This window comes from Pelobates fuscus, chromosome 13, assembly GCF_036172605.1.
Source record: "Pelobates fuscus isolate aPelFus1 chromosome 13, aPelFus1.pri, whole genome shotgun sequence".
In the NCBI taxonomy this organism is placed as follows: Eukaryota; Metazoa; Chordata; class Amphibia; order Anura; family Pelobatidae; genus Pelobates; species Pelobates fuscus.
Window position 1 is genome coordinate 60323182 of NC_086329.1, and position 17398 is coordinate 60340579.

Here is a 17398-nt window from a genome sequence, read left to right on the forward strand (position 1 = left end):
TATGAGTGGCAAAGTGCACTTGCAGTGGTTGGCGGAGTACACGCTGAAGGTCTGACACTCGCTTTAAGGACACTGACTGCTATTAGCTTACAGTGAAAAACTTTTTTTCTTTTTAAAGGCACGCTATAGTGACACCAGATATGAGTGGCAAAGTGCACTTGCAGAGGTTGGCAGAGTACACGCTGAAGGCCTGACACCCGCTTTAAGGACACTGACTGCTATTAGCTTACAGTGAAAAACTTTTTTCTTTTTAAAGGCACGCTATAGGGACACCAGATATGAGTGGCAAAGTACACTGGCAGAGGTTGGCAGAGTACACGCTGAAGGCCTGACACCCGCTTTAAGGACACTGACTGCTATTAGCTTACAGTGAAAAACTTTTTTTCTTTTTAAAGACACGCTATAGTGACACCAGATATGAGTGGCAAAGTGCACTTGCAGAGGTTGGCAGAGTACACGCTGAAGGCCTGACACCCACTTTAAGGACACTGACTGCTATTAGCTTACAGTGAAAAAAGTTTTTTTCTTTTTAAAGGCACGCTATAGTGATACGAGATATGAGTGGCAAAGTGCACTTGCAGAGGTTGGCAGAGTACACGCTGAAGGCCTGACTCCCGCTTTAAGGACACTGACTGCTATTAGCTTATAGTGAAAAAGTTTTTTCTTTTTAAAGGCACGCTATAGTGATACGAGATATGAGTGGCAAAGTGCACTTGCAGAGGTTGGCAGAGTACACGCTGAAGGCCTGACACCCAGACGCTTGCAGACAACAAACTGCTATTAGCTTACAGTGAAAAACTTTTTTTCTTTTTAAAGGCACGCTATAATTACACCAGATATGAGTGGCAAAGTGCACTTGCAGAGGTTGGCAGAGTACACGCTGAAGGCCTGACACCCGCTTTAAGGACACTGACTGCTATTAGCTTACAGTGAAAAAAGTTTTTTCTTTTTAAAGGCACGCTATAGTGATACGAGATATGAGTGGCAAAGTGCACTTGCAGAGGTTGGCAGAGTACACGCTGAAGGCCTGACACCCGCTTTAAGGACACTGACTGCTATTAGCTTACAGTGAAAAACTTTTTTCTTTTTAAAGGCACGCTATTGTGACACCAGATATGAGTGGCAAAGTGCACTTGCAGAGGTTGGCAGAGTACACGCTGAAGGCCTGACACCCGCTTTAAGGACACTGACTGCTATTAGCTTACAGTGAAACTTTTTTTCTTTTTAAAGGCACGCTATAGTGACACCAGATATGAGTGGCAAAGTGCACTTGCAGAGGTTGGCAGAGTACACGCTGAAGACCTGACACCTGCTTTAAGGACACTGACTGCTATTAGCTTACAGTGAAAATCTTTTTTTCTTTTTAAAGGCACGCTATAGTGACACCAGATATGAGTGGCAAAGTGCACTTGCAGAGGTTGGCAGAGTACACGCTGAAGGCCTGACACCTGCTTTAAGGACACTGACTGCTATTAGCTTACAGTGAAAATCTTTTTTTCCTTTTTAAAGGCACGCTATTGTGACACCAGATATGAGTGGCAAAGTACACTGGCAGAGGTTGGCAGAGTACACGCTGAAGGCCTGACTCACGCTTTAAGGACACTGACTGCTATTAGCTTACAGTGAAAAACTTTTTTTCTTTTTAAAGACACGCTATAGTGACACCAGATATGAGTGGCAAAGTGCACTTGCAGAGGTTGGCAGAGTACACGCTGAAGGCCTGACACCCACTTTAAGGACACTGACTGCTATTAGCTTACAGTGAAAAAAGTTTTTTTCTTTTTAAAGGCACGCTATAGTGATACGAGATATGAGTGGCAAAGTGCACTTGCAGAGGTTGGCAGAGTACACGCTGAAGGCCTGACTCCCGCTTTAAGGACACTGACTGCTATTAGCTTATAGTGAAAAAGTTTTTTCTTTTTAAAGGCACGCTATAGTGATACGAGATATGAGTGGCAAAGTGCACTTGCAGAGGTTGGCAGAGTACACGCTGAAGGCCTGACACCCAGACACTTGCAGACAACAAACTGCTATTAGCTTACAGTGAAAAAAGTTTTTTCTTTTTAAAGGCACGCTATAGTGATACGAGATATGAGTGGCAAAGTGCACTTGCAGAGGTTGGCAGAGTACACGCTGAAGACCTGACACCTGCTTTAAGGACACTGACTGCTATTAGCTTACAGTGAAAATCTTTTTTTCTTTTTAAAGGCACGCTATAGTGACACGAGATATGAGAGGCAAAGTACACTGGCAGAGGTTGGCAGAGTACACGCTGAAGGCATGACACCCGCTTTAAGGACACTGACTGCTATTAGCTTACAGTGAAAAACTTTTTTTCTTTTTAAAGACACGCTATAGTGACACCAGATATGAGTGGCAAAGTGCACTTGCAGAGGTTGGCAGAGTACACGCTGAAGGCCTGACACCCAGACGCTTGCAGACAACAAACTGCTATTAGCTTACAGTGAAAAACTTTTTTTCTTTTTAAAGGCACGCTATTGTGACACCAGATATGAGTGGCAAAGTGCACTTGCAAAGGTTGGCAGAGTACACGCTGAAGGCCTGACACCCGCTTTAAGGACACTGACTGCTATTAGCTTACAGTGAAAAACTTTTTTCTTTTTAAAGGCACGCTATAGTGACACGAGATATGAGTGGCAAAGTACACTGGCAGAGGTTGGCAGAGTACACGCTGAAGGCCTGACACCCGCTTTAAGGACACTGACTGCTATTAGCTTACAGTGAAAAACTTTTTTTCTTTTTAAAGGCACGCTATAGTGACACCAGATATGAGTGGCAAAGTGCACTTGCAGAGGTTGGCAGAGTACACGCTGATGGCCTGACACCCGCTTTAAGGACACTGACTGCTATTAGCTTATAGTGAAAAACGTTTTTTCTTTTAAAAGGCACGCTATAGTGACACCAGATATGAGTGGCAAAGTGCACTTGCAGAGGTTGGCAGAGTACACGCTGAAGGCCTGACACCCGCTTTAGGGACACTGACTGCTATTAGCTTACATTGAAAAACTTTTTTCTTTTTAAAGGCACGCTATTGTGACACCAGATATGAGTGGCAAAGTGCACTTGCAGGGGTTGGCAGAGTACACGCTGAAGGCCTGACACCCAGACGCTTGCAGACAACTAACTGCTATTAGAATACAGGGAAAAACTTTTTTCTTTTTAAAGGCACGCTATAGTGACACCAGATATGAGTGGCAAAGTGCACTTGCAGAGGTTGGCAGAGTACACGCTGAAGGCCTGACACCCTCTTTAAGGACACTGACTGCTTTTAGCTTAGAGTGAAAAAATGTCTCTCTTTTTAAAGGCATGCTATAGTGACACCAGATATGAGTGGCAAAGTGCACTTGCTGAGGTTGGCAGAGTACACGCTGAAGGCCTGACACCCAGACGCTTGTAGACAACTAACTGCTATTAGCTTACAGTGCAAAACTTTTTTCTTTTTAAAGGCACGCTATAGTGACACCAGATATGGGTGGCAAAGTGCACTTGCAGAGGTTGGCAGAGTACACGCTGAAGGCCTGACACCCAGACGCTTGCAGACAACTAACTGCTATTAGCTTACAGTGAAAATCTTTTTTTCTTTTCAAAGGCACGCTATTGTGACACCAGATATCAGTGTCAAATTGCACTTGCAGAGGTTGGCAGAGTACACACTGAAGGCCTGACACCCGCTTTAAGGACACTGACTGCTATTAGCTTACAGTGAAAAAGTTTTTTATTTTTAAAGGCACGCTATTGTGACACCAGATATGAGTGGCAAAGTACACTGGCAGAGGTTGGCAGAGTACACACTGAAGGCCTGACACCCAGACGCTTGCAGACAACTGACTGCTATTAGCCTACAGTGAAAAACTTTTTTTCTTTTTAAAGGCACGCTATTGTGACACCAAATATGAGTGGCAAAGTGCACTTGCAGAGGTTGGCAGAGTACACACTGAAGGCCTGACACCCGCTTTAAGGACACTGACTGCTATTAGCTTACAGTGAAAAACGTTTTTTATTTTTAAAGGCACGCTATTGTGACACCAGATATGAGTGGCAAAGTACACTGGCAGAGGTTGGCAGAGTACACACTGAAGGCCTGACACCCAGACGCTTGCAGACAACTGACTGCTATTAGCTTACAGTGAAAAACTTTATTCTTTTTAAAGGCACTCTATTGTGATACCAGATATGAGTGGCAAAGTGCACTTGCAGAGGTTGGCAGAGTACACACTGAAGGCCTGACACCCGCTTTAAGGACACTGACTGCTATTAGCTTATAGTGAAAAACCACACCAGATATGAGTGGCAAAGTGCACTTGCAGGGGTTGGCAGAGTACACGCTGAAGGCCTGACACCCAGACGCTTGCAGACAACTAACTGCTATTAGCTTACAGTGAAAAACTTTTTTTCTTTTTAAAGGCACGCTATAGTGACACCAGATATGAGTGGCAAAGTGCACTTGCAGAGGTTGGCAGAGCACACGCTGAAGGCCTGACACCCGCTTTAAGGACACTGACTGCTATTAGCTTACAGTGAAAAACTTTATTCTTTTTAAAGGCACTCTATTGTGATACCAGATATGAGTGGCAAAGTGCACTTGCAGAGGTTGGCAGAGTACACACTGAAGGCCTGACACCCGCTTTAAGGACACTGACTGCTATTAGCTTATAGTGAAAAACCACACCAGATATGAGTGGCAAAGTGCACTTGCAGAGGTTGGCAGAGTACACGCTGAAGGCCTGACACCCAGACGCTTGCAGACAACAAACTGCTATTAGCTTACAGTGAAAAACTTTTTTTCTTTTTAAAGGCACGCTATTGTGACACCAGATATGAGTGGCAAAGTGCACTTGCAAAGGTTGGCAGAGTACACGCTGAAGGCCTGACACCCGCTTTAAGGACACTGACTGCTATTAGCTTACAGTGAAAAACTTTTTTCTTTTTAAAGGCACGCTATAGTGACACCAGATATGAGTGGCAAAGCACACTGGCAGAGGTTGGCAGAGTACACGCTGAAGGCCTGACACCCAGACGCTTGCAGACAACAAACTGCTACTAGCTTACAGTGAAAAACTTTTTTTTCTTTTTAAAGGCACGCTATAGTGACACGAGATATGAGTGGTAAAGTGCACTTGCAGAGGTTGGCAGAGTACACGCTGAAGGCCTGACACCCGCTTTAAGGACACTGACTGCTATTAGCTTACAGTGAAAAACTTTTTTCTTTTTAAAGGCACGCTATAGTGACACGAGATATGAGTGGCAAAGTACACTGGCAGAGGTTGGCAGAGTACATGCTGAAGGCCTGACACCCGCTTTAAGGACACTGACTGCTATTAGCTTACAGTGAAAAACTTTTTTTCTTTTTAAAGGCACGCTATAGTGACACCAGATATGAGTGGCAAAGTGCACTTGCAGAGGTTGGCAGAGTACACGCTGATGGCCTGACACCCGCTTTAAGGACACTGACTGCTATTAGCTTACAGTGAAAAACTTTTTTCTTTTTAAAGGCACGCTATTGTGACACCAGATATGAGTGGCAAAGTACACTGGCAGAGGTTGGCAGAGTACACGCTGAAGGCCTGACACCCGCTTTAAGGACACTGACTGCTATTAGCTTACAGTGAAAAACCACACCAGATATGAGTGGCAAAGTGCACTTGCAGGGGTTGGCAGAGTACACGCTGAAGGCCTGACACCCAGACGCTTGCAGACAACTAACTGCTATTAGATTACAGTGAAAAACTTTTTTCTTTTTAAAGGCACGCTATAGTGACACCAGATATGAGTGGCAAAGTGCACTTGCAGAGGTTGGCAGAGTACACGCTGAAGGCCTGACACCCTCTTTAAGGACACTGACTGCTATTAGCTTACAGTGAAAAAATGTCTCTCTTTTTAAAGGCACGCTATAGTGACACCAGATATGAGTGGCAAAGTGCACTTGCTGAGGTTGGCAGAGTACACGCTGAAGGCCTGACACCCAGACGCTTGTAGACAACTAACTGCTATTAGCTTACAGTGCAAAACTTTTTTCTTTTTAAAGGCACGCTAAAGTGACACCAGATATGGGTGGCAAAGTGCACTTGCAGAGGTTGGCAGAGTACACGCTGAAGGCCTGACACCCAGACGCTTGCAGACAACTAACTGCTATTAGCTTACAGTGAAAATCTTTTTTTCTTTTCAAAGGCACGCTATTGTGACACCAGATATCAGTGGCAAACTAAACTTGCAGAGGTTGGCAGAGTACACACTGAAGGCCTGACACCCGCTTTAAGGACACTGACTGCTATTAGCTTACAGTGAAAAACGTTTTTTATTTTTAAAGGCACGCTATTGTGACACCAGATATGAGTGGCAAAGTACACTGGCAGAGGTTGGCAGAGTACACACTGAAGGCCTGACACCCAGACGCTTGCAGACAACTGACTGCTATTAGCCTACAGTGAAAAACTTTTTTTCTTTTTAAAGGCACGCTATTGTGACACCAGATATGAGTGGCAAAGTGCACTTGCAGAGGTTGGCAGAGTACACACTGAAGGCCTGACACCCGCTTTAAGGACACTGACTGCTATTAGCTTACAGTGAAAAACGTTTTTTATTTTTAAAGGCACGCTATTGTGACACCAGATATGAGTGGCAAAGTACACTGGCAGAGGTTGGCAGAGTACACACTGAAGGCCTGACACCCAGACGCTTGCAGACAACTGACTGCTATTAGCTTACAGTGAAAAACTTTATTCTTTTTAAAGGCACTCTATTGTGATACCAGATATGAGTGGCAAAGTGCACTTGCAGAGGTTGGCAGAGTACACACTGAAGGCCTGACACCCGCTTTAAGGACACTGACTGCTATTAGCTTATAGTGAAAAACCACACCAGATATGAGTGGCAAAGTGCACTTGCAGGGGTTGGCAGAGTACACGCTGAAGGCCTAACACCCAGACGCTTGCAGACAACTAACTGCTATTAGCTTACAGTGAAAAACTTTATTCTTTTTAAAGGCACGCTATAGTGACACCAGATATGAGTGGCAAAGTGCACTTGCAGAGGTTGGCAGAGCACACGCTGAAGGCCTGACACCCGCTTTAAGGACACTGACTGCTATTAGCTTACAGTGAAAAACTTTATTCTTTTTAAAGGCACGCTATTGTGATACCAGATATGAGTGGCAAAGTGCACTTGCAGAGGTTGGCAGAGTACACACTGAAGGCCTGACACCCGCTTTAAGGACACTGACTGCTATTAGCTTATAGTGAAAAACCACACCAGATATGAGTGGAAAAGAGCACTTGCAGAGGTTGGCAGAGTACACGCTAAAGGCCTGACACCCGCTTTAAGGACACTGACTGCTATTAGCTTACAGTGAAAAACTTTTTTTCTTTTTAAAGGCACGCTATAGTGACACCAGATATGAGTGGCAAAGTGCACTTGCAGTGGTTGGCGGAGTACACGCTGAAGGTCTGACACTCGCTTTAAGGACACTGACTGCTATTAGCTTACAGTGAAAAACTTTTTTTCTTTTTAAAGGCACGCTATAGTGACACCAGATATGAGTGGCAAAGTGCACTTGCAGAGGTTGGCAGAGTACACGCTGAAGGCCTGACACCCGCTTTAAGGACACTGACTGCTATTAGCTTACAGTGAAAAACTTTTTTCTTTTTAAAGGCACGCTATAGGGACACCAGATATGAGTGGCAAAGTACACTGGCAGAGGTTGGCAGAGTACACGCTGAAGGCCTGACACCCGCTTTAAGGACACTGACTGCTATTAGCTTACAGTGAAAAACTTTTTTTCTCTTTAAAGGCATGCTATTGTGACACCAGATATGAGTGGCAAAGTGCACTTGCAGAGGTTGGCAGAGAACATGCTGAAGGCCTGACACCCGCTTTCAGGACACTGACTGCTATTAGCTTACAGTGAAAAACTTTTTTCTTTTTAAAGGCACGCTATAGTGACACCAGATATGAGTGGAAAAGTGCACTTGCAGAGGTTGGCAGAGTACACGCTGAAGGCCTGACACCCTCTTTAAGGACACTGACTGCTATTAGCTTACAGTGAAAAAATGTCTCTCTTTTTAAAGGCACGCTATAGTGACACCAGATATGAGTGGCAAAGTGCACTTGCTGAGGTTGGCAGAGTACACGCTGAAGGCCTGACACCCAGACGCTTGTAGACAACTAACTGCTATTCGCTTACAGTGCAAAACTTTTTTTCTTTTTAAAGGCACGCTATTGTGACACCAGATATCAGTGGCAAACTGCACTTGCAGAGGTTGGCAGAGTACACACTGAAGGCCTGACACCCGCTTTAAGGACACTGACTGCTATTAGCTTACAGTGAAAAACTTTTTTTATTTTTAAAGGCACGCTATTGTGACACCAGATATGAGTGGCAAAGTACACTGGCAGAGGTTGGCAGAGTACACACTGAAGGCCTGACACCCAGACGCTTGCAGACAACTAACTGCTATTAGCTTACAGTGAAAAACTTTTTTTCTTTTTAAAGGCACGCTATAGTGACACCAGATATGAGTGGCAAAGTGCACTTGCAGAGGTTGGCAGAGCACACGCTGAAGGCCTGACACCCGCTTTAAGGACACTGACTGCTATTAGCTTATAGTGAAAAACCACACCAGATATGAGTGGCAAAGTGCACTTGCAGGGGTTGGCAGAGTACACGCTGAAGGCCTGACACCCAGACGCTTGCAGACAACTAACTGCTATTAGCTTACAGTGAAAAACTTTTTTTCTTTTTAAAGGCACGCTATAGTGACACCAGATATGAGTGGCAAAGTGCACTTGCAGAGGTTGGCAGAGCACACGCTGAAGGCCTGACACCCGATTTAAGGACACTGACTGCTATTAGCTTATAGTGAAAAACCACACCAGATATGAGTGGAAAAGAGCACTTGCAGAGGTTGGCAGAGTACACGCTGAAGGCCTGACACCCGCTTTAAGGACACTGACTGCTATTAGCTTACAGTGAAAAACTTTTTTCTTTTAAAAGGCACGCTATAGGGACACCAGATATGAGTGGCAAAGTGCACTTGCAGTGGTTGGCGGAGTACACGCTGAAGGTCTGACACTCGCTTTAAGGACACTGACTGCTATTAGCTTACAGTGAAAAACTTTTTTTCTTTTTAAAGGCACGCTATAGGGACACCAGATATGAGTGGCAAAGTACACTGGCAGAGGTTGGCAGAGTACACGCTGAAGGCCTGACACCCGCTTTAAGGACACTGACTGCTATTAGCTTACAGTGAAAAACTTTTTTTCTCTTTAAAGGCATGCTATTGTGACACCAGATATGAGTGGCAAAGTGCACTTGCAGAGGTTGGCAGAGAACATACTGAAGGCCTGACACCCGCTTTCAGGACACTGACTGCTATTAGCTTACAGTGAAAAACGTTTTTTCTTTTTAAAGGCACGCTATAGTGACACGAGATATGAGTGGCAAAGTGCACTTGCAGAGGTTGGCAGAGTACACGCTGAAGGCATGACACCCGCTTTAAGGACACTGACTGCTATTAGCTTACAGTGAAAAACTTTTTTCCTTTTTAAAGGCACGCTATAGTGACACGAGATATGAGTGGCAAAGTGCACTTGCAGAGGTTGGTAGAGTACACGCTGAAGGCCTGACACCTGCTTTAAGGACACTGACTGCTATTAGCTTACAGTGAAAATCTTTTTTTCTTTTTAAAGGCACGCTATTGTGACACCAGATATGAGTGGCAAAGTACACTGGCAGAGGTTGGCAGAGTACACGCTGAAGGCCTGACACCCAGACGCTTGGAGACAACTGACTGCTATTAGCTTATAGTGAAACACGTTTTTTCTTTTAAAAGGCACGCTATAGTGACACCACATATGAGTGGCAAAGTGCACTTGCAGAGGTTGGCAGAGTACATGCTGAAGGCCTGACACCCGCTTTAAGGACACTGACTGCTATTAGCTTACAGTGAAAAACTTTTTTTCTTTTTAAAGGCACGCTATTGTGACACCAGATATGAGTGGCAAAGTGCACTTGCAGAGGATGGCAGAGTATACGCTGAAGGCCTGACACCCGCTTTAAGGACACTGACTGCTATTAGCTTATAGTGAAACACATTTTTTCTTTTAAAAGGCACGCTATAGTGACACCAGATATGAGTGGCAAAGTGCACTTGCAGAGGTTGGCAGAGTACATGCTGAAGGCCTGACACCCGCTTTAAGGACACTGACTGCTATTAGCTTACAGTGAAAATCTTTTTTCTTTTTAAAGGCACGCTATAGTGACACGAGATATGAGTGGCAAAGTACACTGGCAGAGGTTGGCAGAGTACACGCTGAAGGCCTGACACCCGCTTTAAGGACACTGACTGCTATTAGCTTACAGTGAAAAACTTTTTTTCTTTTTAAAGGCACGCTATAGTGACACCAGATATGAGTGGCAAAGTGCACTTGCAGAGGTTGGCAGAGTACACGCTGATGGCCTGACACCCGCTTTAAGGACACTGACTGCTATTAGCTTACAGTGAAAAACCACACCAGATATGAGTGGCAAAGTGCACTTGCAGGGGTTGGCAGAGTACACGCTGAAGGCCTGATACCCAGACGCTTGTAGACAACTAACTGCTATTAGATTACAGTGAAAAACGTTTTTTCTTTTTAAAGGCACGCTATAGTGACACCAGATATGAGTGGCAAAGTGCACTTGCAGAGGTTGGCAGAGTACACGCTGAAGGCCTGACACCCGCTTTAAGGACACTGACTGCTATTAGCTTACAGTGAAAAAATTTCTCTCTTTTTAAAGGCACGCTATAGTGACACCAGATATAAAGTGGCAAAGTGCACTTGCTGAGGTTGGCAGAGTACACGCTGAAGGCCTGACACCCAGACGCTTGTAGACAACTAACTGCTATTAGCTTACAGTGCAAAACTTTTTTTTCTTTTTAAAGGCACGCTATAGTGACACCAGATATGGGTGGCAAAGTGCACTTGCAGAGGTTGGCAGAGTACAAGCTGAAGGCCTGACACCCAGATGCTTGCAGACAACTAACTGCTATTAGCTTACAGTGAAAATCTTTTTTTCTTTTTAAAGGCACGCTATTGTGACACCAGATATGAGTGGCAAAGTGCACTTGCAGAGGTTGGCAGAGTACACGCTGAAGGCCTGACACCCGCTTTAAGGACACTGACTGCTATTAGCTTACAGTGAAAAACGTTTTTCTTTTTAAAGGCATGCTATTGTGACACCAGATATGAGTGGCAAAGTACACTGGCAGAGGTTGGCAGAGTACACGCTGAAGGCCTGACACCCAGACGCTTGCAGACAACTAACTGCTATTAGCTTACAGTGAAAAACTTTTTTTTTTCTTTTTAAAGGCACGCTATAGTGACACCAGATATGAGTGGCAAAGTGCACTTGCAGAGGTTGGCAGAGTACACGATGATGGCCTGACACCCGCTTTAAGGACACTGACTGCTATTAGCTTACAGTAAAAAACTTTTTTTCTTTTTAAAGGCACGCTATTGTGACACCAGATATGAGTGGCAAAGTACACTGGCAGAGGTTGGCAGAGTACACGCTGAAGGCCTGACACCCGCTTTAAGGACACTGACTGCTGTTAGCTTATAGTGAAAAACATTTTTTCTTTTAAAATGCATGCTATTGTGACACCAGATTTGAGTGGCAAAGTGCACTTGCAGAGGTTGGCAGAGTACACGATGAAGGCCTGACACCCGCTTTAAGGACACTGACTGCTATTAGCTTATAGTGAAAAACCACACCAGATATGAGTGGCAAAGTGCACTTGCAGGGGTTGGCAGAGTACACGCTGAAGGCCTGACACCCAGACGCTTGCAGACAACTAACTGCTATTATCTTACAGTGAAAAACTTTTTTCTTTTTAAAGGCACGCTATAGTGACACCAGATATGAGTGGCAAAGTGCACTTGCAGAGGTTGGCAGAGTACACGCTGAAGGCCTGACACCCAGACGCTTGCAGACAACTAACTGCTATTAGCTTACAGTGAAAAACTTTTTTTCTTTTTAAAGGCACGCTATAGTGACACCAGATATGAGTGGCAAAGTACACTGGCAGAGTACACGCTGAAGGCCTGACACCCAGACGCTTGCAGACAACTAACTGCTATTAGCCTACAGTGAAAAATATTTTTTCTTTTTAAAGGCACACTATTGTGACCCCAGATATGAGTGGCAAAGTGCACTTGCAGGGGTTGGCAGAGTACACGCTGAAGGCCTGACACCCGCTGTAAGGACACTGACTGCTATTAGCTTACAGTGAAAAATGTTTTTTCTTTTTAAAGGCACGCTATTGTGACACCAGATATGAGTGGCAAAGTGCACTTGCAGAGGTTGGCAGAGTACACGCTGTAGGCCTGACACACCCGCTTGAAGACAACTAACTGCTATTCAATCTATAACAGTGAAAAAATTATTTTGGTTTTAAATGCATGCTATTGTGACACCAGATATGAGTGGCACTGTGCACTGGCAGAGGTTAGCAGAGTACACGCTGTTGGCCTGACACACAGACGCTTGCAGACAACTAACTGCTATTCAATCTATATCAGTGAAAAATTATTTTGTTTTTAAATGCACGCTATTGTGACACCAGATATGAGTGGCACTGTGCACTGGCAGAGGTTGGCAGAGTACACGCTGTAGGCCTGACACACAGACGCTTGCAGACAACTAACTGCTATTCAATCTATTACAGTGAAAAAAAAAATTGTTTTTAAATGCAATTGTGACACCAGATTTGAGTGGTGGCACTGGGCAAGAGGGCACAGTATCCACTGTGAGCCTGACACAGGAGCTAGCAGGCAGGCAGGCAACTGCAATTAGATTACACAAAAAAAAGCAGACTGATGTTCTAGTCCTAAAAAGGTTTTTTTGGGTTGCTGTCCTTACAGCACAGATCAGATGAGTCCTTCAGGACTGAAGTGGCCACTGCATACACTAGCCTAGCTATACATTTCCCTATCAAATGAGCAGCAGCTACACTTTCCCTCCTCTATCTAAGAATGCAGCTTCAGAATGAATCTGGAATGGATGCTGTACAGGAGGTGGGAGGGTCTGGAATGGAGGGTCTGCTGCTGATTGGCTGGAATGTGTCTGCTGACTGTGAGGCACAGGGTCAAAGTTTAGTCAATGATGACGATTAGGGGGCAGATCGAACCTCACATGTGTTCGCCCACCGTGGCGAACGCGAACACGCTATGTTCGCCAGGAATTATTCGCCAGCGAACAGTTCGCTACATCACTAATCTTTGCACACAAAGTCCCCACAGTTTTGACAAAGTGACCGCTTTTCACAAAAAACATAGGGTTTTCTGTGTGTCCAAGCCCCATTCCATTCCATTCCATGAGTCTCACTACAGACTTTTTTCTTGCTAGCAATTCCCAAGAGGTAAAAGCTGGCATCATCTGTGTAATGGTAGTCACCATCACTGGTAGCAGAAGGACACTTTACAAAGGTTTCTAAATTGCTCTCATGTCTAATGGCTAGGAAGCAGATTGGGCGGAGGTACTCAGTCGGTTTACAGGAGCTCCATCACAATCTGCATCTGGGCCAGACGAGAGTACTTGCAGACAGAGAGGAGAGAGAGAGGAAGACGACACTAGGAGCTAGTCTCTGGTTAGGCATATTTGTATTAGTTAAATGTAAATGTTTTTAAGTTTCTACTCGATACTTTTTATATAGTGAACACTAAGCTGGCTCCCTTCTTGTAATTGATGACAGCTGCTATTCACTTCTCACATTGAAAGGATCGTACAATATTACATAAGTTTATTGTGGTCAATATTGTTGCTAGCACGTCACAAATGTAATTGCAGACAACCAATCTATTTTTGTTTAATTTTTTTTCCGATTTTTTTGTACTGCCTCACATGATTTTTGCATGCTCATTTTAAATTCAACAACTTAACAACTTTGCAGATAAACAACTTTGTTTTGTACTAGTGATTGTCACACTCCCTAACAAATCTAACTATATTTGTTCTCATCCTGATTATAACATTCATTGCATTGGCATGCTGCTTAAGAGTCTTCTAATCTCCCTGGCACCTTATCTTGTCACTCTTGAAATTAGCTATTATCTATTGTACTATCTAGTGAAACATATTTACATGTGATTTTTTTTACCTGGAATTATGAAACAAATAACTACAACAGAGGCCATCATCAGTTGGAAAGATTGCAAAAGAATAATTTATTAACAGAAAGTAAAGTGATGCCAAGTCCCTTATCCTGTTTCACTTTATCTCTATGACTTATAAGCCCTAAAATGTTGTTAGTTTGTCATACAGTTAAAACACTCTAGGAACTATAGCCATTATAGCCCCATGTAGGAATTTGGGTCTCGGGAGTGTCCTGGCACAGTCCCACAGTAATGTGTGAAACAGTTTTATACGAATTTGACCATTTACCTTTGTCTCCCAACTGCCTGTATTGCATCTGTCCTTCTCCTGCAGGAGAAGTTGAATGTTTCTTTTTTTTACCTAAGCAGGTTGGATACAGAACCTTGCACATTGGCTGACAGAGAGCTAAGCCAATGAACATGGCCCTGCTTAGCTCAGAGGAACTAACTACATTCTCCTGCAAGGATAATTGGGATGCAGAGCAGCAGGTGCTGGTAGGACCCAGCAGGACCGAGCTAAAATGTCTAAAACACTTTGACAATTTTGTCTGGGAGACAGCCAGGGCACACCTGGCACCACACCCTCTACTAGGCATGTGCATGAGGAAAATTTTCGGTTCGGTTCGGCATTACGAAATTCAGGCACTTCGACCCTTTGGAACTTCGGCAACTTCGGAATTTCTGAATTTTGGGACTTCTCTTGCAGTCGCTTGGTAGATACCTCCCTAATTCCCACTGTGACACCAGATATGAGTGGCAAAGTACACTGGCAGAGGTTGGCAGAGTACACGCTGAAGGCCTGACACCCGCTTTAAGGACACTGACTGCTATTAGCTTACAGTAAAAAACTTTTTTTCTTTTTAAAGGCACGCTATTGTGACACCAGATATGAGTGGCAAAGTACACTGGCAGAGGTTGGCAGAGTACACGCTGAAGGCCTGACACCCAGACGCTTGCAGACAACTAACTGCTACTAGCTTACAGTGAAAAACTTTTTTCTTTTTAAAGGCACGCTATAGTGACACCAGATATGAGTGGCAAAGTGCACTTGCAGAGGTTGGCAGAGTACACGCTGAAGGCCTGACACCCGCTTTAAGGACACTGACTGCTATTAGCTTACAGTGAAAAACTTTTTTTCTTTTTAAAGGCACGCTATTGTGACACCAGATATGAGTGGCAAAGTACACTGGCAGAGGTTGGCAGAGTACACGCTGAAGGCCTGACACCCAGACGCTTGCAGACAACTAACTGCTATTAGCTTACAGTGAAAAACTTTTTTTCTTTTTAAAGGCACGCTATAGTGACACCAGATATGAGTGGCAAAGTGCACTTGCAGAGGTTGGCAGAGTACACGCTGAAGGCCTGACACCCGCTTTAAGGACACTGACTGCTATTAGCTTACAGTGAAAAACTTTATTCTTTTTAAAGGCACGCTATTGTGACACCAGATATGAGTGGCAAAGTGCACTTGCAGAGGTTGGCAGAGTACACACTGAAGGCCTGACACCCGCTTTAAGGACACTGACTGCTATTAGCTTATAGTGAAAAACCACACCAGATTTGAGTGGCAAAGAGCACTTGCAGAGGTTGGCAGAGTACACGCTGAAGGCCTGACACCCGCTTTAAGGACACTGACTGCTATTAGCTTACAGTGAAAAACTTTTTTCTTTTAAAAGGCACGCTATTGTGACACCAGATATGAGTGGCAAAGTGCTCTTTTGAGTGGCAAAGTGCGTCGGTTATTATGGATTTTTATTTGGCCTTTTTTGGGACTGAAAAAATAAGATTTTAGAAGAAAGAAAACATCAAATGGCAAGTTTATTTATTTTAACAGGTAGTTAAAGGTCCCCCCCTCATTATTTTAGGGTGAGGGGGGTAGGTAGGGGATAATTTTTTGGGGGGAAGGGGGTGACTAGGGGTTTGGGGACCCCTAGTCAACTGGGGGGGTTAACTTCTATTTAGGGCCCCCACCTGCCGCTCAGGGGTGAGGGCCCAGGGGGAGGACATTAGGCCCCCCCTTATTGGTATTTAGGACCACCACCCGCCACTCAGGGGTGGGATCCGGGGGGGGCAATATGTCCCCCTTAGTGTAAAAGCCCCCACTCGCACATTGCGGGTAGGGGCTTAGGAGGGGGGGGACATGTGAGGCTGCTCACTGTTTACTATACATGCCCCTACTCGCGGTATAGCGAGTAGGGGCATAATTTACTAATACTAAGTAATCTTTAGTATTAGTAAATTTTGCTGAAAGACCAATTCAGGTCTTTCAGCCTTTAAGTAGATAGCTCCATAATACCGTGGGAATTAGGAAGTTATCTACCTATTCATTCCTGTCATTACATTGACTGGCCAAGTAACTTACATTTTATATGAATGTGTGTTACTTGATTGTTGTAAGTGTTGCAAATGCTTACAGCTGAATCCTGGCTATGTTTGTATACTTTTTATTTAAAATCGTATACAGTGTAAAATTCTTCTTCTTCCACTGGGTGAGTATATTAGTACTTAAGCAATACTGTACTTCGGCACTTCGACACTTCGGAAATTCGGTAATTTCGTGACTTTAGGACTTCGACAATTCGGCACTTCGGCAATTCAGCTATTCGGACATTTGGAAGCACTCGAATGCTCGAATTGCCAGAAATTCGTCCGAATTTGCATTCAGACCGAAACCAATTGCACATGTCTACCCTCTACGGTAGGCACCATGCCCACTACAGTTATGGTGCTTTGCATGTTCCTTTAAAGTTTATTTTCCAGCGCTGTAGAAATATATTTGCACTATAAAGCATACATTTAGCACTCATCAGTAAATAGCAGAAATAATATGTGCTAGATATAGTATTAACATATGTTATTTTTACCGGTTACTATAAGTCCATTCTGTCTCTGAAACCATTCCAGGCCACTGATGAACTCTTCTGGAAGCTGGTCCTCAGATATAAATTGGGTGTTTGGAACTACATATTCAGTGAGATTCTCATCAGGGAGGTATCCAAATTCTATTAGATATTCCTGGGTAAAAATATAAAGCAGATGGTTTAATTACCATTTTTAATTATTGTTGCATTTTTCAATAACATGCACTTGCAATTTCATTAACAATAAAGTCACACCTGATTTAATTTCTTTCTATATAGTAACAGCACATAATAAGTCATAAAATTGTATAAAATAACTTTTCAGATAAAGTACCAAACCACCCAAAAACATTTTCTCATTCTCTGTCCAATGCTGGATCAATTTA

General features: G+C 43.9%; 1 protein-coding gene across 1 annotated transcript in view; it reads right to left on the minus strand.

Moving 5' to 3' along the window:
* Positions 1–17398, minus strand: part of LOC134583288 (matrix metalloproteinase-18-like) — a 278369-nt gene that overhangs the window by 237938 nt on the left and 23033 nt on the right. The window contains exon 2 of the mRNA XM_063440166.1: positions 17016–17166. Within this exon, the coding sequence (XP_063296236.1) occupies positions 17016–17166 (151 nt within the window). The remainder of the gene's footprint in view (positions 1–17015; positions 17167–17398) is intronic.